The 18944-nt window shown below is 45.1% G+C and overlaps 1 protein-coding gene across 1 annotated transcript in view; it reads right to left on the bottom strand.

The window, feature by feature from the left end:
• Positions 1-10010: 10010 nt before the first annotated feature.
• The window catches only part of megf6a (multiple EGF-like-domains 6a), a 114789-nt gene continuing 105855 nt past the window's right edge, over positions 10011-18944 (bottom strand). Inside the window, exons 25-37 of the mRNA XM_036533253.1 lie at positions 17782-17910; positions 15858-15986; positions 14508-14636; positions 14122-14253; positions 13534-13662; positions 13148-13276; positions 12752-12880; positions 12357-12485; positions 12024-12152; positions 11368-11498; positions 11325-11333; positions 10808-10925; positions 10011-10182 (exon numbers count right to left, since the gene is read on the bottom strand). Coding sequence (XP_036389146.1) covers positions 10106-10182; positions 10808-10925; positions 11325-11333; positions 11368-11498; positions 12024-12152; positions 12357-12485; positions 12752-12880; positions 13148-13276; positions 13534-13662; positions 14122-14253; positions 14508-14636; positions 15858-15986; positions 17782-17910 — 1499 coding nt within the window. The 3' untranslated portion in view covers positions 10011-10105. The remainder of the gene's footprint in view (positions 10183-10807; positions 10926-11324; positions 11334-11367; positions 11499-12023; positions 12153-12356; positions 12486-12751; positions 12881-13147; positions 13277-13533; positions 13663-14121; positions 14254-14507; positions 14637-15857; positions 15987-17781; positions 17911-18944) is intronic.

Raw genomic sequence — 18944 nt, 5'->3', positions numbered from 1 at the left:
AGGCGATAAATATATACATATTATATATATATAAAAAAAAGCACATGCTTGCTTGGCAGTCAAGTTTTCTTTTTTTCTGTTGGCCTTTTTGATATGCATTTTAAAAATGGGAATTTAGGTCAAGATAAGTATACAAGGTAATATCTGTTGTAGAATGCACTTATTCCATAGTCAAAATGGCTCATTTTCATTTCATGGTTTGTTGTTTGAAAATGAATGGTTTTTTGATCGTTTGCATATCAGTCTGTTATTCTTGAAGTAAATCAGATCAACCCTAGCACTTTAGGAACTGGCTAACGGTGTGGTTTTGAAAAGACTGTACTCTTAAGGATCCTTTTGTCGAATCTAGTCACGATCACTTTACCAAAGTACATTTTCCAAACACCTTGTAGTTTGACTCTCTCTGTTTCTGTCTCTGCAAAATTGTGCAGCTCACCTGATTTGCAGTCATGCGGCATGATCTTACAGAACAAACAGCAGGGCTTTGAGTAAGACCTTAACCTCAATAACTCAATCAAATGCTATTAGCACACACTGAAGAGGATGGGTCAGCAGCAACTGCTCCACTGCCTTTATGTGCTGGAACATTACGCTGTAGGAATGACTGAACATACAATACAGTTTGTTTACACGTACACACATACACATACACACACACACACACGCGCACATACGCACACACACGTACACACGCACACATACACACACACACGCACACATTCACACGCGCACGCACACACACGTACACACGCACACATACACACGCACACGCACACATACACACGCACACACACACGCACACACACACACGCACGCGCACATACACACACACACGCACACATACACACACACACGCACACATTCACACGCGCGCGCACATACACACACACATGCACACATACACACACACATTCACACGCGCACGCACATACACACACACACACGTACACAGGAATCCAAGCATTTCTGAGCTTTAGGAGGCCAGGAATGGATTTCTATTCTAACACAATCACAGTATACACAGTACAGCCTAGCACATTATATTACGAATGTTAGTGAAGAGATCCAGATTAGTGTCATTGCTAAAAGCAAATTTCTTTTTAAGGCAGTAAGATACACATATAAAATATCCAAACCCTACCTGTAAATACTGCATCCAGGAAAAATACACTTCTTCCTGAGGAATACATTTTACTGGACATTTTGGGATGACACAGTTCTCCGTTTCTTGTGAGGCTAATACTTACATAAAGGTTGTGAGTCACGATGGCATTTGCAGAAAACTTAGCACTATGCCCCCTGACCCCCAAGGTCCCCAGCACAGGGTGTGTAAGGACATTTGGAGGGATTCATTTAAACACAGCCCTGCACAGAATGTGTGTGATCTCACCTGATTCGCTTTCAAGCAGCCAATCAGCAGTCTGCTTCTGACCCACCCTGCAGCAGTGATCAGGCACATTAGGTTCAGAGAGAGTGGAAGCTATGGAGAGTTACACATATATGTCCCTCATTACTCTACACAGGAACCAACCACTCCAAACCAGTGACATTTCACATGGCTAAAGCCAAAGATTTCCAGTCTTTTCATTGACACAACTGTGTGTTCGCTACCAACTGGAGAACTGATGTGTCATTTTCATTTTTACAGCATGTTCTGTTTGCCTTCGTATATATATATATATATATATATATATATATATATATATATATATGTCTTTCTTTTCTATTTGTTATCAAAGCTCACTTGTATATGTTTGCTGCTCAGGCTGTTGGCTGTATAAATATAGATACCTATATGTATACTGTATATATAGTTCTCTCTTCTCTACTTGTATTTTAGGAATGACAAGCAGTGAACGATAGTTATTTTCAAATGGCATCTGACTTTTTATTTCCTAACATGATTGTGCGCACTAAAGGGATTCCTCTGCAGCTGTCCCTGTTTTCCCGTCCTTGACCCCTCACTGGGGGGCCGTCCTGTGCCGCTTGTTTCAGAGGGGCATGTACTGTACATAAGGTTACACGTACGACGCAAAACGCCTGTTAAGAGACCGTCTGGTTCACTCCAGTCGGTGGCGAGGCCTTGCGTTTTTAACTGTAAAAGTCATTACTGAACTGCAGCCATTTAACCAAAGGATACTCAAGATGCATTAACCCTTTGTGCTCAGTTGCACTGCAGTGTCTGGGATGTGCACACTGGGCTGTAGGCCTACTTTTTTTTTGGACTTGTCATTAGAGACGTCATGGCCAGTTTTTGTCATTGTTTGTCTTGTATAAGAAGTCAGTGTTGTTGAGGACATTTTGATGCATTTGGTCTGTGTGGGTGGAGTGAATTGTTTTCAGTTGCTCTAGTCCAAAGGACAAAATGGTCAGACGGTGACAGGGAGATTGGAAAGGAGCTTTAGTTAACGTTCCGGATTTATGAGAGTAAATTTACTCAGCAGCTGCAGGTTTTTTCTGATGAGGTGAGAAGAGACTCTTTCGTGTCTGCTCTTTGCAGTGCGACTGAGTGCGTCACAGGGCTGGTGGGGTGGGTTGGGCCTTTAGTGGCATGTGATCCTTGGATGGAAGGCACTGTGTAATGTGTGTGTAGTGCAAGGTATTTTATTATTGTTATGCGGTATTTCAGTGCAGCCGTTCTGTGTGTGTGTCATTGTTTTCCTTTAAAATAGCCTTGCGTTGGTTCAACTTGCCTTAATGTTCAGAAAACAGAGCTGTATGTGGGTAAAGTGGACACTCCACCTTTCGGCTTTAGTTTGTCCAGAGTCATTTGCAGTGAATGGTTGTGCTTAGTTTGTGATCTTGACCACACTGGGTGTGTAAGTATGAGTATATCTGCGTGTTTTCTTTTTTATGTGGTGCACTAGAAAATGTAATTTGTCATTCGGCAGAAGGAGGGAGATTTGATAACACCGGGAAGTTCAAGTTGACCCCCATCAAGCTAATCAGAAAGCCTTTTATTTAAACTGTAGTGTGGAATGGTGTGGAAGTGTAATACAGTGTAGCTAATGGAAGGGGAGTTATTTGTTAGTATCATCTAAACTGGCAATCAGGATTTTTTTCTGGATGTGAATGCATCATAGTATTTGGGTGGCAGTTGAAAGGTCAGACTGTTTTGAGTTTGTTCCAGCATCTGTCTTTGAACAAATAAATCCTCGGTTCAACAATGATAGCATCGTTATTGCTGTATTAAAACCAGCTGAACTGTGGCTGGAGACTGCGGTCACCCTGCCATATTGCTTTCATCTCATTTCCAACATAGCGAATATGGCTGAAGGAGGGAAACAGAGGCTCAGAGTGCGGTGGACCTGCACCTTGCGTTGAAGTGTCTTGCAGTGTCTTGCAGTTAGTGTCTCTTTGGTGAGCAGCGGCGAAGGGTCCGAGAAGGGTTGGATGTTTTGTGTTTTTTGGTCCACCACGCTTTGGCTCCCCCTGCTGAACATTTTAACACCGCATTTAAAATGCGCCACAAAGACATGCCTGCTGAAAGAGAGGGTAGAGCGCCACCCTCGTCTCTGTGATCGCGGGCATTTGTAAATAGCATTTAACAGCAACAGTCGTTGGTAACAATGCAATTTCAACAAGCAAGAGCGAAATCCTTACAATAGTGGAATAAGGGAATGTGTAGCATGCGGTAATATTCTGAATCTGAGATGTCTCATTTCCGACAAGAAACTCGGTGGCGCGACCACTGATGTATGCATGATTATTCTGTCAATATTATATTAGCAGGTTTGGTCTATGTATGCTGCTCTGTAAGAGGTTAATGGCACAGAACAAATACCACTGACATGTAATCCGTATTGATTTGTATAATTTCATTAAAAAATAAATACATAATGTGCTGAGCAATCAGATATACCATAGAACATTGCATATAAGGTTCGTTTCCATTAAGACAGCTCTAGAATATGTTTTTTTTTTCTTCTCCATCTTCCTTCCTCGCTACTGTCATTGTATACAGTATAGAGTATATGTTGTGCTACAGCCCGCTGTATCTGAAGCGGAGAGCTGATTGTACAGTCGCAGTTGGTTCTGGATGAAGAGGCTGAAAACGCGATTACACTGGTGGTGGCCACATACGGTCTTTTCAGTCGATGACGCCAAGTAGAGTTGCGGGTATTTAAAATGGAAGTCTATATGTATGTGTATTTTAATGTTAATAGGAAACACAACCAAAAGAGCATGTAAAGCACCAGTGTTTTGTTTTGTTCCCGTAAGATTTTACTTTAACATGTACTTCTAAACATGCCCCGGAGTTGAACAGCACTTCAGTTTTGGCAACAACCAAGTGCTCCTCAAACGATTTTCTGGGACTACGAACAGTCACTCCAGCTCCTCTGGCCCGGTAGCCCCTCCTCCTCGCCGCTCCACAGAAGTCGCTATAATGGAAGGAGAGGAGCGTGGCAGCACCGTTAGTATGCAGCAGAGTTTGAAGCACGCTCGGTGAAACTTCGTACGGATGAACGGCGTTTCGCACCAGTAGATGCAGTAGCTTCAAACAGACCTAGAGCTACTTTTTATTTACTGGTGCCAAAGACATTGAAGTCACAGAGAACCGCAGGTTACTGCCTGTGAACGTAAACCGTACAGGAGACTGTGGCTGTTTGACCTTCCTTTGGGTTGGTTCCAAGTGCGTTTCAGATGTGTGCTTTAAGAACCAAAGATCACTGCACAGTAATTTTAAGCATATGTATGCGTGTGTGTCGGAGACAAAGATGTGTGATGTAACAGCTGTTTGTACTGTCTAAAGTTATGCGTCATTGTGCGTGCAGTGCCCATGGAAGTCTGTGACTATGTTTGTCAGCTAGTGCTGTGAAAAAGGTATCCTCTCTGCACTTGAGAGATGTAATCTGCTCGTGTTCGTGGGCATCCTCCTCTACTCGTGCTCTCTCGAGTGAAGTGGTAGAATTTGATTGGTCGTTTTCTGGTCTTTAGTATTGACGTACATGTCTGCCTGTTATTTTGCCATGGCCAGTCAAGTACAGGGTGACATTGACATGTGAACATGATACATAGTCTGCTTCTAACGGTGTGAAATTGTTTTTTTGTTTTGTTTTGTTTTTGTGGGGGAGGGGTTCCATTCATTTTTGTTGCTACTTCCAACAGACTGTGTTATGCGTCACACTCAAGCTGTAACTGGGGGCAAAATGAGCCTTACCGAACGAAAAGAGAAAAAAGCCATTGCTGCACGTCATTTCATTTAACCTGTGCGCGCTATGGGACGGGTTGGAGGGGACCCCGTCGCTGCCCGCCGTATTATCATACTGTAGATAAATGTATAGATCCGCTGCAGTCAGCGCCCAGGATTCGCAGAGACTTTCTCTGCTCTCGTGCACAAAAAGAAGATTCTGTAAAATGTACAGAAAGGAGACGCACATGTTGATTAAAAGACAGAGGCCAGTTCGGCTTTTTAGGGTAGTATGTAAGATTCAGGCAGCCATGGCAGACGCTAGGGAAGCCTTTCCTTGTATTATGTCATGTAATGACCATGGCCTCCATGTTAAAGAGTTTGCTACGCACATGTCTCTAATAGAATTTCATATCGGTGAAGACTGCGCAAGTACAGTATGTAGTTGTTTAGTGATGCTAATCAATTAAGAATCTAGAGCAGTGCTGTAGATAAGAATTGTATGTATTTGAGCATATTCGCATTTCCTAAAAAAAAAAGTTTATTTTTATGTTCTGGCCTTTGCATTTAATTGGAATAGTAACAACAATAATTTTTAAAAAGTGTATCCTATTTTTTTAACATGCACATTTTATTCTGTTGATAGAGTCGTTAGTGAAGGTTGGGAATTCGTTTGTACTGTGGAGGATTATACTGTGATATTAATTATCATAGCACACTGTACATTCTCTTTCTGGATACATGATGGATCGTCAGATACCTTCTTTTTGTATATAGTCAGGCCTTTGTATATATTAATGGTTGTGATCACCTCAGCCTTTTTTCTTCTCTTTTCATTGGCAGACATTGCTTACTGCTTTGTGCTTGAATTTGAAATCAGGACAGTATGTACAGCTTCAGTATTTATGAAATGAAAATAAATAAGTATGAAAACAGTCACATCTTGCTGCTTGCTGTAATGTTTTACTTTCACTTTCAAAGAGTTCAAAACACATTGATGGTAAGGATTTCAGAATTTGGATGTTTTGGAGTTTTAAAATGTAGAACTATAGAGTTTACCCTTACAATAATTAGCAAAGGTGTTAGTAATGGTTTTGTATACATATTATACTCTTTGGTGTGTGTGTGTGTGTGTGTGTACATACGTATATGTATTTATAAGGATAAGATCATCAGTATGGAAACATGACATAAAGAAGGAGAAACGAGTGAACTAGTTCATACCACTCAGCTGTTCAATGTGTGCTGTAACAAATTAATTAAGAGAAACTTCATCTGTAATTGACTAACCCAGAATTGGAAGACCCAAAAAGCTGTCTAGGAAGGATGAGCAATACTTGCAAATAATAACTTGAAGTAAGCAGAACTGGCAGAAGGCTCAGATCCATCCAGTACAAATTTAATTTTGACAATATAAAGAATGGTATGAAGTCCACTCTGGAAATAAAGGATTCAAGGGTGTTTTGTGGTAAGAAAACCCCACTTAAGGGAGTACCAGATAAAAGACTAAAATGCACACAAAGATTCCTTATGTATCAGAATATAAAGATGCAAAATGTCTACAGTGCACTGATCGAATATACTGCAGTGTTATGACACAAAATAAGATGTCCTCAAGCAAGCATCCAGTAACTTTCAACTGCCTTTATGGTATATTTATTCAATAATTGTATTTTAATAACCTGGACCCAGATAAGATGTCAGAAAATCTTTCCTATACAATCATTTTATTAAAGGGAGACTTGGTCCCCTGCACCATAGCAAGAACCTTAGAGAACTAAATGTCTCCTCATAAGTTGTGCAGGTCCCAACTGTGCTGAAATGCGCAATGAATACATTAATTAAACAAAGCACAATATTGTACACATAAAAAAACATCACTCATACAGTATAATAAAACGTCTTTAGAAATATATTTTACACACTCGCTCCTCAGTCGGTCTTCCAATCCAATGTAAAATGTAAAAAGAAAATCATAGCACCACTTCTCGTAAGAGCAGTCACTTCATATACACAACATCAAGCATCGGAAATCTTCAAGGCATTTTTTAACATTAAATAATGACATTAAACATGAAAGACAAGGAGACACACATGCAGGGAGCACTCGGTTCATTGCACCATGTCTTTGTAATATATCACACATTGTTTACTATTTTGAAGACTATTTTGGCATTTGCAGGAAGACCCGAAGCCCACCTAGCACAGGACATTGTGATGTCTAAAAACAGTCTGAATCCCTTCACAATGGTACGGACATTCTTCACAAAGAAAGATGATGGAAAATATCAGACATTGACAAGACAGTTCTTCAGATCACAAACAACTAGATGTATTTCTCACATAAAAGCCATCTCTATGACTGATGCTTATTTTAGGCTGCTGGTACTTCCTACAAAAGCATAGGTATATAAACACATACTTACATACAGAACTCTATGCTTCAGCTAATATGAGTGTAAAGGTCAGGCACAAGGTTTCTACAGGGAGAAATAACTACCAAACAGCTAGAAATCTACACATCAGCTATGGACAAGAAACTACAATTCTATTGGTAAGTGAAATTCAGAAACATCTCAAGTATGGCTGGAAGTCAGTAAAGAACACCTGGGCACATGGTTGTTTGGTGGGGCAAAAAGCTTGCTCTGAACACAGTCCCTTCCCAAAAACTCTGTCACACATCCAGTGCCTTTTAAACACGCATGACACACTGTTATGACAGCATGCCTTGCCTGAGAAAGCCCCTGAAAACACTGAGTGTTCTGCTAGAGTGTTGTCAATGGGCCTAAGACTTTCTAAGTCCTAAGACTGAGTTTCTTGGCACAATGTCTTAAGCCTTAGGGGTAACAGAGTTTTTGTTGCAGAGAATCTTGTCCTGTCATGGGATTTATAAAGCAGTACTGAAATATCCGTATTCCACAAAGTTAGGGAGCAGAAATGTATTACATTTATTTCTATTATGCATTTTTATTTGCCTACTTAGTCAATAGTCCAGCCCAGTAGGTGGTGAAACATTCCACCCCCAGGTACAGTGGAGAATAGGGGATTATTTGAAATAGAACATTCCAGAGTTTCTGGACTACGGACTACACACAACATACACACACACATGTGCGAATGCACACAGACACCATCTCATGAGGTTGTGAGATTATGAGGTAAGATGAGAAGTTTGCATTATTTTGCTTGTGTAGGCTGCATTAAGTTGCCATCATATCTCTAGGCCAATAAGCACAGAGCCGACTCAGTACAAAGCAACACAACATCAAAATTGTAGCTTCACCACATCCCCTATCATTTTTCATTATTAATGCTAATATTCTTCTTATTATGCCAGGAATTTCCTCTGATGTTACACATGAGCTTTCCCCTTGTCCACAAATCCCACTCTAAAGCCATGGTTGTGTGCAGCACAACATGTTTGTGAATTACACACTGTACGTCAGGTTCCTTCAGATTCTTTTCCAGGTGAAAACAAGAAAATTCTAGCACTACTCTGCCACCTGCTGGTGATTTAAAGCATCTCCGCTTTCATTAGCATTACTACAAACAACGGGTGCAGTAAACCTGATTTAAACGGTAATTTTAATGATGGTGACAATGGTGATGTTTAAGATTTAGATTTGACAAGGCACAGGTTGCATCCTCAGTAAATGCACCTAAACATACATTTATAACTGTTGTCTTGGTTATCAAATGTGCCACGCTCACCATGTAAAGGCTGAGAAATACACAGTACCTCAGCAAGTTAAAGGAGGTAATGATGTCTACGGTGTGTGACAGTAACTACATGAAAATGTTCATTTCCTACTCTTCTTAATAAAGACTGATTTACAGAAAGGGAAATGGCATGTGTTTGAAAATGAGCAGGAAATCTTAGAAATTGTAATGAAAATGGGTACATAACAGTATGTATGTGTATGAGTTTGTGTGTGATGGAAAATGTGCAGTTACATGGTGAAATAATTAATAATGGTTGGTTTTAATTTCAAAAAGCTAACTGTGGAGGCCCTATCTATTAATATTCTCTGTCTCTCATAAATAGCCTACCAACAGGTAGCATATTTGATGTGCACAGCGCACAAGCTGAATCTCTGCGTAAGCTGTAAGCTGTTCACGGCTGCAGTACAGCACACCCACCTGGCTGCCGTTCCTGACAGAGTGATCACATCTTACTGAGTCCACCATGTGCTTGCAGGCACTTCCAAGCCTGTCTTTCTCTTTGCAGGGATTCATGTCTTTCTTTGTTTGTTTCTAGTATATGCAAAGATAAATAGTACATTTGACTACCATTTTGGAAGGAAAAAAAAACAACTTTATACATTTTGTGGTCAGCAATGCTGAAGTCTATACTGTGGCTTTTTCTGCTTTTTCTGATCTCAGAACACGTGTGCTGGGTCCATCCATCTTCCAAAAAAACGGGTCCGCTTGCTCAACGAAGGACTTCTTCACAACAGATTCCTGTGTGATCCTGTGTCCAGGGCCCCCAGGAGACCAGGGTCCAGCAGAAACTGCCCTCATGTGCTTACAGCAATGCGCATGTGTTTCACATGGGTGGCACTCAACATATCTGTGTCCACTGTCCACTGTCCACTGTCCTCACCGACAGCAAGTCTAAGAAGGTGACTCTGCTCCCACACATTGCGCTTAAAACAGTTTGTGTTTAAGAGTCAGTTATCTCTTTGTCCCTCTTACATCACTCTTGGGTTCAACAGCACCTTGCGCTGGTAGAGTAACATCCCACCTTTGTGTCGTTGTACATTGTGTGTGTGTGTGTGTGTGTGTGTGTGTGTGTGTGTGTGTGTGTGTGCATGTGTGTGTGCGTGTGTGTGTGTACGTGTGTGTGTGTGTGGGTGTGTGTGTGTGTGTGTGTGTGTGTGTGTGTTCACTTTCTGTTTCCACATGGTTTGGTGGGACTCTGTAGAAGTGAGGAAACTCAGTGGGGTGTTGATCGAGACCAGCCAGCAGGTGGTGCTATACAGGGGCATACAGGTGTGTGTGGTCATCCCATCTGCTTCCGTTCAGGTGGTGAGGGGGTCGAGGAGGCCCACCTGGGGAAGACAGTGCAGGTGCATTCTGTTAGCCCATCCAAACACAGTGTGCTGGTCCTGATCCATTTTCTCAGCTGAAATCTCACCATCATTGCGCTGAACAATAATCCACATGCGACAATAGTGCACTCCTATCCAAAGAACAGATGCTGGACGGATAAAAGTCTGAAGCATCCCCTGGTATCCCAGTTTTCCGTATTAATATCCTGAAATTATTTTCAAAGATTCAGGGGTTCTATTTTATGTTTAGGATACCATGAAATTCTGCCGTTATTATTTAAAAATATATGTAAAATGTAATGAGCCTTACTGACTCAAAGGTATTCTCCATGACAATGGACATTAAGTTGTGTGCAAGTTTAACAGAACAGCTTAGAACCAGTCCTTTGAGAAAGGCAGTGCAGTAATACTGGACAAGAGACACACAACTCCCAGTGTGTCCCTGCACTATACCAAACGCTTATCTGATATGTGAAGCAATTTCTGCTCGTTTGATGTGCATATTGAGGTGTAGCTTGATATCCCCGTTCTTGCCAGCAGGATAATCCCTTCTAAATGAATCCGGTAGCTAATAAAGCTTGAGGAGGGCAAAGCTCTGCCTCAGGTGAGGTGATCGCCCCGTTACCTTCCTGACAGGTGAGACCTATCCAGCTGTTTAAACAGGTGCAGTGCCCATTCCGGGGGTCACACTGCGCCCCGTTCCCACACTCGCAGGTCAGTGAGCAGTCGGGTCCGAAACGATTCTCCCTGCAGTCTGAAAGCACAGGAAGGGGAGAGAGGGTGCGGGTCATTCCAGCGGTCCCATCCAAAAACAGGGCGTTCAGGGGACCGGTAACAGGGATACATTCCACTTGCTTCTTAAAGATCAATGTAACAAAAAACTTGAATGGAGTGCAGAGGCTTCTTAATGATATCTTAGTTTATCTGAAAGGTGGGGAAGATCATTAGACTATGTATCTATATGCTCACCCTTGTCTGCCAGGTTTAAGAGTGTCTTAAATGGCTTCCACTCTCATTCTTTGTTTATTTGGATATTTACCAATGAAATTCAGTTTAAGTAACGTGGTCAAACATACAACAGCGGCGTCTAATCTGAGAATCACACCAGCCACCAGAGGGTTACAAAACCTGCTCTTTATGACAACACCACACTGCTACTCCAAACGCAAAGCAGGGGGGGAGCGCACCTATGTCACATCTGGCCCCGGTCCTGCCAGGGGGACACAGGCACCTGCCGCTCATGGGGTCACATGGGGTGGCCTCGTCACAGTCACACGTCCGGGCGCAGTGCTCCCCAAACCGGCCCTGCTCACACTCTGAGAGAGTAACGGGGGGGGGGGGGGGGGGGAGAGATGAGGCAGAGACAAACAGAAAGAGCGCAACTGAAGCTAAAAGCTGCAGTAAGAACAGAGAGCAGGGGTGGCGCCGGCCTCCTCCGCCAGCCCCGCCAGCCCCGCCAGTCCCGCCAGTCCCAGCTCCCTCAGGGACGGCAAAGCACTCGACTGAATTTGACTGATGTTGTTTGCTTAAGGCAAGGGTGTCTAATTCGGTTTTCTGGACAGCTGGTGTTTACGCTGGTTTTCGCTCCAACCAATTACCCTGGCTAAATTGGTCCAATTTGTTAATTAACTGTAGGCATTTGAACTAATGCGTTTCCCTCAAACACAGCAGAAAAAACACTATTCTGCACATGTGCGGTCGTCAGGTTTGATGTATCGTTCCATCAAAAAAAACGCCAAGCTGAGTAAATAAGGTAGGAAGAAATTGAGAGGTTGGAGCAAAAACTAATAAATGAACAGGCATTCCATAACGCGTGTGTAAAGTTCGGCTGCGGTGCTCACCTCTCTCACAGCGGTGCCCTTGGTACCCGGGGGGGCAGATGCAGTGGCCGGTGCTGGGGTGACAGGGGGCGCTGTTTCTGCAGTCACACAGTAGCTGGCAGCGCGGCCCATGGAAACCAGGCGGGCAGGCTGGAAGCACAGAGGAGACGTTTGGAGCAGAGCCGCTTATCTGATCACCACAGAGACCGCGGATCACACAGACCCGCCATGATGGAGGAAACCCAAAGGAGCATGGCTGTGTGCCCTGTCCATAACTCCACATAGTGACACGTGTGTGTGTGTGTGTGTGTGTGTGTGTGTGTGTGTGTGTGTGCGCGTGCGTCTGCAACTCACCATGTTCGCAGAGGTGTCCGTAGTATCCAGGCTTACACTGACAGACACCTGTCACTCTGTCACACGTTCCATTGTTCTGACACTCGCACTGCAGCTTGCAGTTAGCACCGTATCTCCCTAGGGGGCACTCTAACACACAGCGGAACACAGAGAGCCAGGATTCAGATGGCAGCAACGCACCACCAACTAATCACCACCAATCCCCCTTTTCACAACCCTGAATCAAACCAAACACTGTATACACTATTGAGAGAAAAGGTATGAAAATAATTTCAGTTATATATTTCCAGCCTAGACAGGCTGAATAGCTTATTCTCTTATCCTAAATATTACTGTGTTCTTATCTTCTTAGTCATAGCTATGACAAGATTGAGTGTTGGTTCTGTGTCTCTCACCAGCCGCACAGTTGGGTCCAGTCCAGCCCAGTCCACAGGCGCACTTCCCAGAGACAGGATCACACACTCCTCCATTGGTGCAGTTACAGATCTGAGAACAGTCTTCCCCAAAGAAGCCCTGACCACACCCTGTAGTCACACATACACAGATTACATTAGGTTAGATACATTTGCATGACAATATTCTGGGAAATTGACATGGTTTATATTTTTTTTCATCCATTTACAGAGCTGGAGATTAGTGAACAGTGGTGATTTGGGTTAAGTATCTTGCATAGGGGTACAGCATCAGTGTCCCAGCGGGGGAACGGAACCGGAAATGACACGACTGCTGCAGCTCCACGCTGCCCGATACTGACGCACCTCCCGAGCCGCGCGCTCCTCCCAGCACCTCACCTTGCTCGCAGTCCTCTCCTCTCCGCCCGGCGGTGCACACACACCTGCCCGTGACGGGGTCGCTCCTCGCCCCCTCTCCGCACAGCGCCACCCGGGCGCAGTCCTGCCCGTAGCGACCCGCCGGGCATGCTGGGAACAGGAAGAGGGAGGAGGGTCGTTTCAGTCTCATCAGCACAGCGACAGCTCAAAAACCCCGCTATCTGTTCACTGAACTTCCCCATAGTGTTGCAAACCCAGTGTGAAAATGCCTGCAAAACCGGATGGTGTCTGTGAGTTTTAGATTTACATGTAGAGTAATGTACTGTAATCTAAAGTAAAGTGACAGTGCAGTTGTAGGTTGGGTTTAACACTGTACTGATGGAGGAGAGAGAGGCCGGTTCACTCACTGATGTTGCAGTCCGCTCCTATGTAACCAGGTGGGCATTCGCAGGTGCCCGTCGTGGGCTGGCACACGCCCTGGTTCTGACATTGGCACTGACGCTCGCAGTTAGGTCCGTACCAGCCACTGTCACACTCTAGAAATCCACACAGCAGAGGATCATGGGAGGAACAGTGCCGGCCTCATATTCAGTCTTAACGCTTGGATCTTATAGCCTCGAGCAAACAGCACAGCAACCAGACACAACCATCAACTGGCCAATCAGAGCAGACCATGTGAACTCCAGCACTTAGGCTCACTGAACTGAATTACTAGGATGTCATATGACGCAAGCCGCAATGCATCATGCCCGTGTTACTGAAAACAGCAAACAGGTAAGCTACACCTCATTCTCACTCCTAATTAACTCTGCCTACTGCCACCAGACAAGCACAGAATTCACAGTTAACAGCTAGGGGCAGTCTGTGTACAAGCACTGACCTCTGTGTGTTAAGAACAACAGGGAAGGCCTTTTGCACACATGGCACTCTGTATGGGTTTAAACTGTCAACCTTCAAAGGCTTAAGCGCATGAGTCCACGAGGAGCAGGGCTTACCGAGCTCGCAGTTGTTGCCATGGTAGCCGGGCGCACAGTAACAGAGACCAGTGACGGGGTGGCACAGCTGGTTGGCCTCTGAGCACTGGCATACCTGGTTACAGTTGAGCCCGTATGTGCCAGGCAGACACGCTGTGGGCAGAGAGGAGAGGGTGAGAGGGTGGGGGCCGGGAGGGTGACCCGCTCCTCCAAAGCGGAGCAGCCATGGGTCAATGAGGAGAAGACAGACAGATAGATATTGATCCAAAAAGGAAACTGCCTTGCCAACAGTCAAGTATGCTAGGAACAGAGGTACACATCATAAAAAATAAACACAAAACGCAGGACAATAAATAGATGTATGACAATGCAGGAGTCAGGCATTGCCGCGCGTCACCGTCACTCACTCTGCTCACAGCCATTGCCAGTGAAGCCCGGGGGACAGCCGCACTCGCCGGACACGTGGTTACAGGAAGTGCCCGGGGGACAGGAGCAGCGTTGCGCGCAGTTCTCCCCAAAGGTTCCCGGCAAGCACGCTGAAATGCAGACAAGGACAAAACATTTACAAACTGTTCCTCTTTCGGACCCCAGAAGTTAGCATCAATTTCCAAACTGAGCAACTGTTAAAATGTAGCTTCCCTGTGTCTGTACCTCCTTGGCTGGGCCAGTCTTAGTCACAGATGTGATTCACTGTCACAGTCATAAAGGTAGGGTGAGGACAAGCTATTCCTCACGCTGACGAGTGAAACGCTTTGGAAAGTTAAGGAGGCTCATGTGGCGTAACATATGAACAGATTATGACACAGAGCTGCAAAAGAACCAAAAAAACAAACAAACAGCAACAAACTGGAAACTAAAATGACACAAAATTTCCACAGAAAATGAAGGTCAGAACGAAAGAGGTAAAGACCAAACAAACTGCCAGGATCTCCTTAACAAAGATGAACCATCCAAAAAAGATTCAGTTACAAAGACACGGAAACAGGATTGACTCTGCCCTTTGTCAGACTCACGATGAATAAATCATTAGCTATATACTTCACATCTGCCAATTAGCTATTATGACCCACCGCAAACCTCATAACGATTATGAATGCAATTGTAAACGGGGATAAAACGTTTCAGATACACATGTTGGGATTTTATAAGCCAAAGACTGATTGCAGTGGTTACTCTGCGGATTTAGTTCATTTTTATGTAGCCTAAGGTCTAGTTCATGTGTGGAACTTCAAATACACACAAGCCTGAGGTTTCAAATGCCACCGTTTTCAACGCCGGAGATCACTGTATGATCACGCAAGCTGCAGATATACCACTTTGCCAGAAGAGGGCGCTACTGCTCAAGCCAATGAAATCCTACCGTATCCCTGTGAATGTGCTGGGGATACAGTGGATAAAAGGATCAATTGGAGAAAGAGTGAGAGAGAGACAGAGAGAGAGGAGGAGAAAGAGGAAGAAGAGCAGAAAGGACATTGCCCAGTCACCTGATGAGACAGAGACAGAGACACAGGGAAAGAGACTGAAGGAGAGGGAGAGAGAGGATATGTATGTGTGTATATTGGAGGACAGGTGCATGTATTTCTATGTCCTGTATTGTACTGTAGTTACACTTATGTACTTATGCACTGTATTGTATGTAACCCTCCTGGCAACGCTGCTATGATCTGTCATGGTCTGGAATGAGAGAGGGAGTAAAACAGAAATTGAGAGGAAGCAGAAGAGAGAGAGGAGCTACCAGCATGCGCGGATGAGCTGACCTTTGTCACAGAGCAGGCCCCTCCAGCCAGGGGGACAGACGCAGGCTCCGCTGATGTGGTGGCAGGGGGCGCCGTGCTCACATCTGCAGTGTTCCTCGCAGCCCAGCCCAAAACGACCCACCGGGCACGCTGTTCACCCCAAAACAGGCAGGACATCACCAATTACCACACAGAGTACCATCCCATCACGCTGTTCACCCCAAAACAGACAGGACATCACCAATTACCACACAGAGTACCATCCCATCACGCTGTTCACCCCAAAACAGACAGGACATCACCAATTACCACACAGAGTACCATCCCATCACGCTGTTCACCCCAAAACAGGCAGGACATTACACTATTGGCATTTAGCAGACACTCCTATCCAGAGCGAGTTACACAGATTACAGTTAGTTTTTCTCTGTTATCCATTTATACAGCTGGACATTTGCTGAGGCAATTCTGGGTTAAGTACCTTACCCAAAGGTACAGCAATAATGCTCCGGCAGGGAATCAATCCAGCAACCTTTTGGTTGTAAGCCCTGCTTAACCACTGTGCTACACTGCCAACATCAACAATTACCAAACAGTGGAGCACCTCATTATTAATCTGATCATAATAACCTTTACCCAGCAGAGTACTACCTTATTATCACACTGTTCACCCCACAACAGACAGGACGTCACCATTACCAAACAGAGGAGTACTTCATTATCACCGTGTTCACAATAATATTTACCAGAGTATTACCTCACTATCATTCTGTTTGCCCTACAACAGACAGCATGTCAGAATTACCAAAACAGAGGAGCACTATTATAACCTTGTTAACCTCACAACAAACGGGATATCCATTACCAAACACAGAACTTCATTCTAACAAAGCACGTTTCATACTGCAACATACAACAACAAAAACATGTAACCACATCACACCCTGCATGCAAAGCAGGGAGCCGGAGTCAGAACCTCTGAGAGGTGAAGTCCCAGGTGAGCCCCTGCGGGTTCACCCGTAACCAAAACGCTTAACCTGAATTGCTTTGGTAAATACATACAGTTGTGTAAATGGATAAGGGATGTACTAACATAATCAGCTCTGTGAGGTAGAGTAAATAAATATTAGCAGTAACAGCCTGTGTACGAGTGCTCCTTTAACCTTTATGCCAGGAACGTGAGACAGTTTGCGTGCATGCCGCAATTATGTCATAATGCTGATGATGGCAGACCCAGCCCCACGGTGTCTGGACCGGGTCCAGGGGAGTCGCTGAATCCCTGCCAGGAATCCCTCCCTGCGGTGTTTCAACACGCACACCACCGATACTGCAGCGGGGCTCAGCGCTCCGATACTGCAGCGGGGCTCAGCGCTCCGATACTGCAGCGGGGCTCAGCGCTCCCGTCCAGCACCCCTGCTGGGGAAACGGAGTGTCTCGTCTGCTGTGTGGCGTGTGCAGGACTGCGGTTGTTTCTGGCCGGAGGCTGGCTGGATGCCTGTTCACTTCTCCCTCCTCAAACCTCAGATCTGCCCCCTCAACCTCTCCTGCACTCCTTTATCCAAACCTGTGCTCGTCTGTAAGTATGAATGGTGAGTGTATAGGAAGCGTTCCTGTAGCAGAGCTATGATCCTGACTGTTACATCATGAATGGCTGTTTGTCCTTCAGTTCCAGCTGGGTGTCGATCCAGATCCAAGCTCCCTGCAGTGGACTTGCTGGGGCCAGACTGATTGACCTCTGTGACCTGGCAACCACCGAGGCCCGAATAAAAATGCACACACACGCGATCCACACAGACTTCTCAACAAGAACTCGCAGTGCAACACATCACTGCGTAAGACAGCCCCACAGACAGAGGCAGTGGGAGAAGGCACGAGCTTCTCTGTGTTAGTGCAGAGGGGAGAGGATGAGGCCGCCTTGTGCTGAGACACTGAGCTGCCCTCTCACCTGTCTGACAGCGCTCCCCGATCCACCCCGGGCCACAGGTGCACCTTCCGCTCTGTCGGCCACACTGACCCCCGTTCTCACACTTACACCTCTGCTGGCAGTCCGCCCCGAAGTGTCCCTGGGCACACTCTGTGGAGCGAGACGGGGAGACGGTCATGGAGCGAGGGAGGGAGGGAGAGAGAGAGAGAGTGAGAGAGAGAGAGAGAGAGAGAGAGAGAGAGAGAGAGAGAGAGAGAGAGAGAGGGAGAGAGAGAGAGAGAGAGAGACAGAGACAGAGACAGAGACAGAGACAGAGACAGAGACAGAGAGAGAGAGAGAGAGAGAGAGAGAGAGAGAGAGAGAGAGAGAGAGAGAGAGACAGACAGAGAGAGAGAAAGAGAGAGAGAGAGAGAGACAGAGAGAGTCACAGAAGGGAAGGAGAATAAGAGAGACATTAGAGGGAGGAGAATAAGAAGGAATCATGGAAGGAGAGACAGAGGGAGTCAGGAAAGAGAGAGACAGGGAGAGATTCACAGAACAAAGGAGAGAGAAAGAGAAGGCGAGAGTTAGGAGAATCACTGAATGAGGGAAAGAAAGTGAGACACAGGGACAGACAGGTAGAGAGCCCCACGGCAAGCCCCTGTTCGAACACCTATGAAACAGTCCTGTAGCTGGCAAAACCTGGAGACTTGTGGCTAATGCGTTTTCCACCTTTCTGCTGAGTCTCCCGCTGCATCCATTCACAGCTACAGTGAGAAGTGTGCGGCACATTATGGAGAGACATGGGTGAGTGCTTTCCTCTTTCCTTTCATTAAAGGGAAAGCAGACCATTAAATTATGGAGCAGGGGCATTTTTTGGCTCATACAACATTTTTACAGCAGCACCTTGGGAGGGTTTGCCGCAATAAATAGCCAGGGAGTGTGTGTGGAAGGAACGGGCTCCTAATTGTCCTCTAAATTTAGTGCTGACAGGAGACATGAGGCATGGTTAGGTGGAGACTACTGTCCGCACTCACTGAAGCATCCAACCAACTCGGGGCAAAAGGCGAATAGAAAACATCTTATCCAATGGGCCAAACATGATTTCTCTCTTACAACATGCCTACAGCTTACCTCAGCTCATGAGCACTCTGGTCTCACTGTCATAACAGCTTAGTCTGTTTTAAAGGGGAATGAGTGGAAAA

This window comes from Megalops cyprinoides, chromosome 7 (genome assembly GCF_013368585.1).
Source record: "Megalops cyprinoides isolate fMegCyp1 chromosome 7, fMegCyp1.pri, whole genome shotgun sequence".
Lineage (NCBI taxonomy): Eukaryota > Metazoa > Chordata > Actinopteri > Elopiformes > Megalopidae > Megalops > Megalops cyprinoides.
This window is presented reverse-complemented; position numbering and strand designations above follow the sequence as displayed.